Raw genomic sequence first — 11,242 nt, 5'->3', positions numbered from 1 at the left:
CCTCCAAAAGTATTGGCACCCTAACAGTCCAGTAGCTTTCACAATCTTTCTTTCCACTCGCCTCCAAAATGCACCGGCCTTTGCGAATTCTTGCCAAAGCCAACATCAAAGTTTGTCACAACGAACTTTACAAATCTAGTTATTATTATTATTATTATTATTATTATTATTATTATTATTATTATTATTAGACAAAAATTTATTTAAAAAAATGCGGTCTAGGGCGTTCGAGCCACATGCACCAAATTCGGATATGTCGTAGACCCTGGTCTGAAGTTTGTTGCTTCTATTTTTCTAAGCGATCGGAATTCCGGCATTCCCGGTACGGAAGCTCAAAGTGGCCTTTTTTCCCATAGACTTCCATTATAAACTTTTGAAGCAAGTTCTCGAGTGATTTACACCGAACTCGGAAAGGTTCTTTAGGACCTTACCCTGGACCAAATTTTTATTCCGGAGTTCCGACGGAATTTTCGGTTTTCCCGTAGTCAACGATCGAACATCCCATAGACTTGAATGGGGAATTCCGAAAAGTCCTCTAAGCTCTCACACACAATACATCCAACATTAAGAATTGCATGTACTGTTCTATGCAGTATAATAAGTAGAATATCATAATGACTGCAGTATTGACATGAAATGTCCAAACCTTCAGTAGCCACTTTTTGCCAAAAGTATTGGCACCCCACCGGGTATTCATGTGACGTCACTCGACACCATGTGACGTCACGTGTAGCTCCGCCCCCAAAACAAGTGAAATCAAAAATTTGCACAACATGCACACGTGACATATCAAAACACTCAGCACCATGAGGGGAACTGCCCCAGGGGTATTCTGGTGACGTCACGTGACGTCACGTGTAGCCCCGCCCCCAAAACAAGCAAAATCTAAAATTTGCACAACATGGACATGTGACATATCAAAACACTCAGCACATTGAGGGGAACTGCCCCACGGGTATTCTGGTCACGTCACGTGACGTCACGTGACGTCACGTGAGGTCACGTGAAAATTAAAAATTTGCACAACATGGACATGTGACATATCAAAACACTCAGCACATTGAGGAGAACTGCCCCACAGGTATTCTGGTCATGTCACATGACATCACGTGACACTCAGCACAATGAGGGGAACTGCCTCACGGGTATTCTGGTCACGGTAATCTGTGCAGAAAGGAATATGTATTTCTAAAAATTGAAATAAAAAAAGTAAAATACTGTAATTTTTATTCTCAACATTTAATAGATTGATTGAAATGATTAAATTTGTGAGGTATAAATTCATCCAGTCTTAAATACAGGAGAGACGATCAGTGATGCTATATTTTTATGACACTATGCTTCATACAAGGTCATGCATGTACTGCACCATGTTTCATCCTTGTCTCTTTATACCCTGTCTCTACTGTACTATGACAGAGTTGTGTAATATGGTCCCACTTTTAAACATAACATTCTTACTGTAATGGAGTTGATTATTTTTCTGTAACACTTTACAATACAGAATACATTATTCCAATAAAAATTTTAATCCAATAAAACATTATATAAAGGATGCAGGATATTTCTGTAAAATTGGCAAAGAAAAACAAGATAAGAACATTTTTGATAGAAGACATAATCTCATCTTTGTACCAACAGATGAGATTTACAGCAGATAGAGGATTTGTTTTTCCACCCTGCAAAAAAACCCCCCAGTATTAAATATTTCTACAATATACCAGTAAAAGTAAAAGATTTTGTTTTATTCTAACTGTTTACTAGATGATTAAATTTGTGAGGTGAAAATTCATTTAGTCTTAAATACAGGAGAGATGATCAGTGGTGCTGAATTTTCACCTCTTTCATTTAAACCAGGACTGAAGTATGGATAGAGTTTCTCAGTGAATACCTGACCAGTGAAAGAGTATATATGAGATCTGGACTTCACATCATAAAAGGAGATCAGACCCTGCTCACAATCCACAAACACCCCCACAACCTCCAGCTTCTCTCTCAGTGTGAGGGAGACAAATGGATCGTTACATGCCTTATACTGAGTCTCGTTCCTCAGACCCACAGCCCAGAATCCATTCTGAGGAGTCAGAATAATCCACCCCTTCCTGTTAATGTTCTCTCTCACAACTCCAAATGCCCACTTAGTTTTCCCTCTAACATGCACCTCATAATAAAATCTCCCTGAGGAGAAACTCTGCTTTCCCAGAACACACGGACTTGCATTAAACCTCTGTGGTGTATCAGGGAGATTCTTAAACTTCTTTCCATAAGTCACTTGTTTTCCATCAGCAGACAGGATGAGATATGGATTTGCTGTATCAGGATCCAGAGTCACATCAACTGAGAGAAACACACAGTGTGATATGAGTAAACAGGTAAAAAAATAAATAAAATACTGAATCATCATCCAGTGGATCATATTCATGATTGATCTATAAAAGGATTTGTAGAAGATTAAATAATGAAATGTATTTAAATTTTCACTTGAAAAAAAGTTAAAAACTTCCACAGTCTATAAGAGCCTGTCAAAGATGAGAAATATAAAATACTTTCCTTGTAAAAATTATTTGTCTTCAATTTTTGTTATTTGCAAATACATAATAATAGTCACAGATTATGACAGAGGAGTCATTTTTTGAGGAAAAACTGGTATATTTTAGGATTTGGAATAGAACACAAGACTCAAAAGTTGATAGAAACACCAATATAACATCATTTTAAAAAACAGAGAAACTAAATTTATATTCGACAGGAAAATTAATGAACGTTTTAACATGTTAATTAAAGTAAAAGTATACAGGTGCTGGTCATATAATTAGAATATCATCAAAAAGTTGATTTCAGTCAGGACCATTTTGTCAATGAAGGTTTGTGCGAGCGTACAGTTAGTGTTGGCAGAATGGTTCTGTTCTGGGAGAATTTTTCACGCCTGTCCGTGCGCATGTATTGCGCGAGGCATGAATGCTTGTTACTTTTTTTTTTTTTTTCATTGAATGAAGACAGAGAGAGGGGGTGTGTGTGTGTGGGGGGGGGCATAATAAGTGAAGAATTTGATCAGCGCTGGCGACGGGTTCTGGCCGGAGGAGTCGGGGACGGAGGAGGGTGTTGGATCGCAGCAGCGGCGATGCGTAGGAGCAGCTCGAAGGCGAGGATTTAAAGAGGGAACAAAATGCCGGATTGAAGAGGAAGATGCGATATGCCAGACCCAACAATGCAGAAGAGCTGAAGGCCACTATCAGAGCAACCTGGGCTCATAACACCTGAGCAGTACCACGAACTGATCGACTCCATGCCACGCCACATTGCTGCAGTAATTCAGGCAAAAAGAGCCCCAACTAAGTATTGAGTGCTGTACATGCTCATACTTTTCAGTTGGCCCAGATTTCTAAAAATCCTCTCTTTGTATTGGTCTTCAGTAATATTCTAATTTTCTGAGATACTGAATTTGGGATTTTCCTAACTTGTCAGTTATAATCATCAAAATTAAAAGAAATAAACATTTGAAATATATCAGTCTGTGTGCAATGAATGAATATTATATACAAGTTTCACTTTTTGAATGGAATTAGTGAAATAAATCAACTTTTTGATGATATTCTAATTATATGACCAGCACCTGTAAATTTTATCTCCGTACAAACATTCATGTTTCCTGCATTATTTTATTAGTAAAATGTAAGAAGATGATCAGTGTTTCTAAAGTAGAAAAGGGTTTAAGGGCTTTAGTGCATGGCAGTAATAAGGAGCTATAGTGAGTAGGATAATGAGACACTTTAATACTCCTTTTATCTGGAGAGATCTACAGATGAAAATAAGTATGATGATGCAGTGGTGTAATGCTGATATGTACATTTTAATATGAGAGGAAATCAGAAAGCTCACTGTACCTGCATACTGCTGAATCCTCTTCAGTTCTGTGGAAACTAATTGCAACAAAACATCACTGTCATTAGATTTCAGATCAGTTATTATATATGTATTTTTTTAAAATGTATAACAGAGACTATTATTAGAGACTTATATCTCAAAGGTATGTTGTTCTTCTTTCTGACTACTCCCTTTTAAGAGCTCGCCACAGCGGATCATATGTTCTGCGTACTTGATTTGGCACAAGTTTTAGGCCAGATGCCCTTTCTGATGCAAACCTCCCGTTTTATACAGGCTTGGGACCGGCACTTAGAGTTGGCTCTGCACTGGCCAGGTAAGCTCCCTGCCTGGGAATTAGACCTGGGACCCAGCAATGAGACCTGCTGCTGGACCACCAGGATGCACCTATTTTTCAAAAATAAAATACAAAAAATAATTTCTCACCTGTTTCCTTTAACTTGTCATCGAGTGTTTTAGTGAGTTTCTCATTCAGAGTCTGCTGAAGCTGAGACAGAGCTGTCCTCACAGTGTCCTCACTCACATCAGTGTTAATACTGATCTCAGTCCAGTTCTTGGTGTGTGGAGGGCTGCACATGGAGGAGTAAACCTACAGGAGAGCAGGAGAGAGGAGAAATCCCTCAGCATGGTGAATGTTGTTCTGTGATGTTCTGCATTGTCAGTGAGCAGAGAGAGGAACACTGACCTGTAGGAGGTGGAGATGCTCCTCAGTGTGTAAGAGCTGCTCCAGCTCAGTGTTTCTCCTCTTTAGCACACTGATTTCCTGCTCCAGCTCTTTAATGAGTCCTTCAGCCTGCCTCTCTGCTGCTTTCTGCTTCTCCTCCATCACCTCCAGCAGCTCAGTCTGACTTCTCTCAATGGTGCGAATGAGAGCAGTTAAAACTTCAACACTGTCTGCTTTCTCTTTCTCTGTGCTTCTCTAAAGGAGGAACACATTTTCACGTCCATCAGATAACACATCTCTACAAAATAAAAAAGTGAATGTAACAGATATTTCACAGTTGTACACACTTTGCTTAGCTTTACTGAGTCTTTAATCTCTTTTATCTTTTTCTGTCGGTCCCGAACCATCTGCTGCACATCTGTCTGTGTTTTCATCAGCTGAGTCTGAGAGCAGAGAAGAAGACAATATATAAAGTAATAGATTTCTCTTTGTTTAAAATGTTTTTATATAAATATTTAGTCATTTACTTTACACATATACATTATGACAATTTCATGTAGTCATGTATTCATTTTAGACAGCCATGTAGGAAAGAGTACAATCCAATTGTTTAATTGCGCACTAAATGTTAGAGGCTTAATAACATTAACTTTACCTCAGTTTAAGAATTTACTTGATAATATGTGGATCTTTAAACACTTATCTACTACTGGATAAATTAGTTATCTATCATAATTTCCAAAATTGATGTAAATCAGTGTTTCTCACCTTCCTCTCTCTGCTCTCCTCCTCTATAGGAACAGTGTTGTGATTCTTGTGGTCTCCTTCAGTACAGAACTGACACACACACGTCTGATCATCTCTACAGAACAGCTCCAGAGCTCTCTCATGTTTCTGGCATATGTAGTCCTCCAGGTTCTCCACAGGGTTTATTAGTTTGTGCTTCTTAAGTCTTGGAACATGATTATGAGGCTCTAGATGAGACTTACACAATGTCAAAACACAATCCAGACAGGATTTCAGGGCCTTCAGCTTCTCTCCACTGCAGGCATCACAAAGAACCTCAGGTTTTTCAGAACCTCTTTTCTTCTTGAAGTGATCTGCAACCTCTCTCAGTGTTGTATTAATCTTCAGTTCAGGTCTCTTGGTGAATTCCTCTTTACATAATGGACAGAGACAGTGTTGACTCTTGTCCCAGCACTGTGTAAGGCAGCTCTTACAGACGTTGTGTCCACATGGAGTGGTGATTGGATCAGTGAACACATCCAGACAGATCGAACACAGCAGCTGCTCTTCAGTCAGGAGACTGCTGGAGTCATGAGAAACTAGATTTGATAGATTATAAGGGATATATATATATATCTATATATATATCTATATATATATATATCTATAGTTTAGGAAATGTTTTGAGTTACACATTATAGACATGAACTGGCTAACTGAACTGGGTTTCAGGGGAAAAAATGGAACCTCTCTCTCTCTCTCTCTCTCTCTCTCTCTCTCTCTCTCTCTCTCTCTCTCTCTCTCTGTCTCTGTCTCAAACAAACACACAAACACACACACATTTTTTTTAAAATTCTAATTATCTTAGAAATGTTTTTGCTTTTCACAAAGCACAATCAGGCTAGATGATTGCGGTTTTCTTTAAAAAGCTTCACTGTATACTTAACTGACTAGTTTAACTGGACATGTTTCAAAGTGATTTTCATGTATGATTTGTGTTACTTACAATAGACTGGTGTGTCCATGTTTTTCCTTTTGCATTTTCTTAGTTGTGGTGATGAAGGTTTTGCCATTTTACGTTCCTGTTAAAATTTTTCATTACACACATTTAATAGTATGTATGAGTTGTTAAACACGGTATCTTAAAGATGAATTACATAAGCAAGGATACTGAAAATTTGTTTAAAAGCTGGTTGTTTGTCAAAATTATATTTTTCTGGGCTTTTAATGTGTGATTCTGTTCAGTTCATCATTCTAACAAAGGTTTATCTGCTAGCATGAAATACAACTTAACACTTTCATTGAACACTAAAGTACATATTTTTATTTTTCTCCTTACTTCTTTTGAAAGTCAGACTTGTCTGTGTTTACACTCCTCTTGAAGTCTTTCTGTACTGTAGTTATATTCTTCTGTAAAAAGCGAGATTGTAACTCGACGTATCTTTTCCAACATATTCACTTTCATTTTCAGTTACAGGAAAATGATACTACTTCCTTACTTACTGCATACTGGACTCGATAAACATAAGGGGGATCCCTCATCTTACCACAATAGTTATATAAATCTGCGAATGTGATCATAATAAGTAAGCATTAATCACTCAGTTAGATTAATAACTCTGTGGTTATTTTCTTCCTGGCTACTTATGGAATTAATATCTAAACATCCCTATAGTGCGATATTTCACTAAATAATGTTTTCTATTGCAAAACATTAATATATCTGTGAATGATTACATGTAGGTGTTGTGTAATGCTTTGTCAAGGAATCGACTGTTTGAACTACTCACGATTGCAGTGCTGGGCTGATTTGATTGATTTGATTTTTATATATATATATATATATATATATATATATATATATATATATATATATATATATATATATATATATATATATATATTTACACAGATTTTATAACATGCAATATAGAATTTATACAACTAAGCCATTGAGGGTTAAGTTACTCAGGGGCCCAGCAGTGGCAGCTTCGTGGACCTGGGATTTGAACTCATGACCTTCCGGTCAGTAGTCCAACTCCTTAAGCACTATTCTAAAGTCAGGGCAAAAGGGACTGATTGGAGGGGCTAACACTGTAACCACTAGGTTACCACATCCCACATGATACTGTATCCTACACGATTTTGGATATATCAGCTATCTAGTAAATAATTAGCATAAAGTTATTGAACAGAAGTAGTAAAGTCTAAATCTTGCAATAAAAATAGAACAAAACAGAACAGGTAACAGAGCTCCTAACCCTAATGTCATAACATGACACCCAAATGCACAGGTTCAGATTAAAAGAAAAAATTATTTGGTCTTTTAAGATCATGTAAACACAGCTCTCAAACTTTACCCATTAAGAGAATCTTGACAAATAGTATAGGCAAGGTCTCATTACTTGCTTTAAAGCATTTGAAAATGAACAGTCATTTTAAGCTTTAATACTAAAGAGCAGAGAATCAAAACAAAGAAAGACAAATTGAGTGTAAAATATTACAGTTTACCTTTCATTTGTAATTTATTTTACAGAACCTCTTATACAGTTAAATGTTTGAAAAAGTATCTAAAACCACATCTGAACAACATAAGGCATTGTTTATGATGTTTATCTGTTCAACAAAGTAGAATCAGAAGCACTTAAAATAACCACATTGTTATAATTATTTGATGTATATTAAATCAGATAGATCTGATTTTGTGCAACTTTGCTAACAATTCCCCCTCAGACCCACCAGAGGGAACCCTTGCCAGAATATAGAACATGCAAGAATATTATTTACCACCATTGAGGAATTTTTTTGTTTGGGATTTGAATTTTTTGTTCTTTTCTTATTAAACTCAGTTCCTCAGATTTACTGAATGAAGAAATGATGAGTTTGAAATGCAGGAAATGTTTGGTGAGGTTCATTTATCCTGTCCAAACTACAGATGATGCATATTGCTGAGTTTTTACTTCCTTCATGAAAGCCAAGAAAGCCATTTTGCAGTGAGAGTAGATATAAGATCTGGACTATACGTCATAAAAGGAGTCTAAACCCTCCTCATAATCCACAAACTTCTCCATCTTCTCTCCCAGTGTGAGAGAGACATCAGGACCAGCACTGGGGGCTCAACAGAAACTTAGATGGATGTTCATTTCTCAGAGCTGCAATCAAGAATCCATTCTGTGTAATCAGTGTGATTCACACTTTTCCGTAAATGGACTGTGATGTGAGAATGCAAGTAAATCAAAGTTAAATCATTATTATTCCTAAAAAATGTAATCATATTTACTAGCATTTCTAAGAGGGTTTATGAAAGATTAGTTGTTTTTAGACAAAGTAATTAATTCTGACACAAAAAAATCGGATGAGCAGCTGATCACATAATCACACGATTATCCTTCCTGAATAACACCACCTCTGCCTCTGTGTCACCACTACTAGTTAACATGACCAATCAGTGGGTAGGATTTTGATTTCAGAAATTCCAGAGTTTCAGAATTCCTGGAATGTATTCTCAGTTTGAATTATTATTCCTTATGTTGTACATATTGTAAACAAATACAGAAATCAGTGAACATCAAGACCAATCTTTAAGTACAATGTTGGCAACTTCAAAAACTAGACAGTAAGGCAAGATCAACAACCAGAATAGCAGGTTAAGGCACATTGAGCATCACAGTACTTTACAACTGGCTGAGTGACCTGTCTGTTTATAAAGGTGTGTGTGAAGGGGAACAGATTTGCATGATTAGAACTCAGGTGACTGTGAACAAGTTGGTGAAATGTTTATGCTGACTTCATTGTAGATCATGTAACTGTGTTTGTTAACTACAGTGTGTAATCTGAAGTGGAGTTTCTGGAGGTTTAAGTGGGCATCACATGCTTCTCTGAAAAAATAAAATAAAATAAAACAAAGGGTCTGTTTATCAGATAGTTGAGCATATGAGAAATTACTCTTATGACCCTGTCTAGGGTTGTATTCATACAAATAACTGTACAATGGCATCTCCTCAGGGTGTCCCAGGCCAATATAATAAAGAAAAGAGAAAAGAGTTTATTAGTTCAAGACTTTCTTACCTGAAAGGAAAGAAAAAATAAAATACAGTGGGACCTACAAGCTCTATATAATAAACAGTGAAAAAAAACTTAAGCGTTGAGTTGATTTGAAACATTTATCTTGTCTCTAGAGATAAATATCTTGTACGTTTTAGGTTTTCAAAGAAATTAAGTGACTCTAAGGTCGAGACACCATGTTTTTTAAAAAAAAATCTATTAAAACACTAACTCTTTTGGCTTGCATAAAAACAACATTTACGTTTAGTAGAAAAAGAAATAAAAGCTCTCTCTCTCTCTCTCTCTCTCTCTCTCTCTCTCTCTCTCTCTCTCTCTCTCTCTCATTCTATGTCTTTTTTCTGAAGTGGACAAGGATCCGTAAAGATTTATTATCTTTCTATCTATATTGACACATTCAATTTCACATTCTTTATACTTGTTACAGAAATAGTGTCTAGATTCATCTTCTTTTTCTTCTTCTTCTTCTTCTTCTTCTTCTTCTTCTTCTTCTTCTTCTTATTATTATTATTATTATTATTATAGTAGGGGACTACTATATACCCCTCTACTACTGAATTACTGTATATTTCCTGTAAATGAGGAATATTCAAAATGTTATATTTAATGTTAAAACAGAATAATACACCTGTCATGGTTGAGGCGCCTGCCTCGTCCTCCGATCACCACCAGAGGCAACCATTTCCCGAGTATTTGTATTTTCCGGACTGCATTTCCCACAATCCTCTTACGGAGACTGATTGCACTGCCACCTGCTTCCAATCACCACTGCCTACAGGTATATAAACTGAACTTGAACTTGATTTCAGTGCGAAGTCTCGATTTGCTACGGCTTTCAGTCTGAGCGTTTCCTTTCCTGTGATTATTCCGGTTTGTAGCTCTGTTCTGTTTTTCTTCTTTTCCGATTGCTTCCCGCCTGCCCTGACCTTCTGCCTGTATTATTGACTCCGATTACTGCCTCACCTACGTTGTTGTGTTTGCTGATATTGACCCTTACCTGTTGTACTACGAGTGTTAATAAAGCTTGCAAATTGATCCTCAACCTTACGACGCATCATTACAATACTATTATATAAAAAAAACATATTAAGGATTTAGCAGCACACAATTTAAAATTAATTTTTTTCATTAAATTTTTACTAAATAGATTATAAATGTTAGCCTGTATAAAAATGAATGTGAGTAGATGTGCATTAGATTCATTACATTATTGAATTTTATTATTTGAATATAACATTTATAAATGTACGTTTGGCTGAATGTGATTGCACTGAATTGCATTGACAACATTTCTTTTCACACATCCAGCATGATTTGATCATTAATTTTTGAAGCCCTGAATAACACCGAACTCCAAGCTCTCTCCTGAGAGGAAATGAGGATCAAACAAGCGACAGAAATTCTGCAACAGCCATATTCACCCTGCAGTATCCCACATTTTTAATAATAACATTCTCATGAGGTTTTCCTCCACTTGACTCTGCTGCTGTGATTTTGGTTTTCTTGTTTTTGGATTGTGGATTTTTAGTTAGGTTGCATACCCCATGATTGTCTCTACTGGTTATTGGATTGTCTGCATGTTTTCTCAACTTTTCCTTACTTATTTTTGTAGATTTGTCTCTCAGTAAACTCTGTTTATGGATTCAACCACAACCAACACATTGTACAGTAATCCATAATTTCTAAGGTTGGAGATAATGGTTACAGACATATTTTTAGCTTTGTGCCATGCATTTCTCAATAAACTGTAGTTCTGCACCTTAACTGACAAACATTTCATGATATTACTCTGAATACAGTGTTTTAGAAGAAGGCAGTCATTCACTGTATTCTTACAAGGGCCAGACTTTAAAATCTGCCCCAGAGCTTTGCCACTGTGGTAAAGTGTGATGAGTTAATAAAACACAG

The 11,242-nt window shown here is 36.5% G+C and overlaps 1 protein-coding gene across 3 annotated transcripts; it reads right to left on the bottom strand.

Annotated features, from left to right (window-relative positions):
- Window positions 1-1,508: 1,508 nt before the first annotated feature.
- Window positions 1,509-6,767, bottom strand: LOC125138363 (E3 ubiquitin-protein ligase TRIM39-like). 3 transcript variants are annotated; one of them, XM_047816025.1, is made up of 8 exons: window positions 6,612-6,767; window positions 6,279-6,354; window positions 5,315-5,871; window positions 4,894-4,989; window positions 4,568-4,801; window positions 4,309-4,471; window positions 3,885-3,920; window positions 1,509-2,337 (listed from the first exon to the last, which is right to left on the bottom strand). In XM_047816025.1, the coding sequence occupies exons 2-8, from the start codon at window positions 6,343-6,345 to the stop codon at window positions 1,790-1,792; spliced, it is 1,701 nt and encodes a 566-aa protein (XP_047671981.1). In that variant the 5' UTR covers window positions 6,346-6,354; window positions 6,612-6,767; the 3' UTR covers window positions 1,509-1,789. The 3 variants fall into 3 exon arrangements, with proteins under 3 accessions (XP_047671981.1, XP_047671983.1, XP_047671984.1); XM_047816027.1 differs by having other exon boundaries at window positions 5,315-5,855; XM_047816028.1 differs by having other exon boundaries at window positions 5,315-5,852.
- Window positions 6,768-11,242: the final 4,475 nt, after the last annotated feature.

This window comes from Tachysurus fulvidraco, chromosome 1 (assembly GCF_022655615.1).
Source record: "Tachysurus fulvidraco isolate hzauxx_2018 chromosome 1, HZAU_PFXX_2.0, whole genome shotgun sequence".
Taxonomy (NCBI): domain Eukaryota; kingdom Metazoa; phylum Chordata; class Actinopteri; order Siluriformes; family Bagridae; genus Tachysurus; species Tachysurus fulvidraco.
This window is presented reverse-complemented; position numbering and strand designations above follow the sequence as displayed.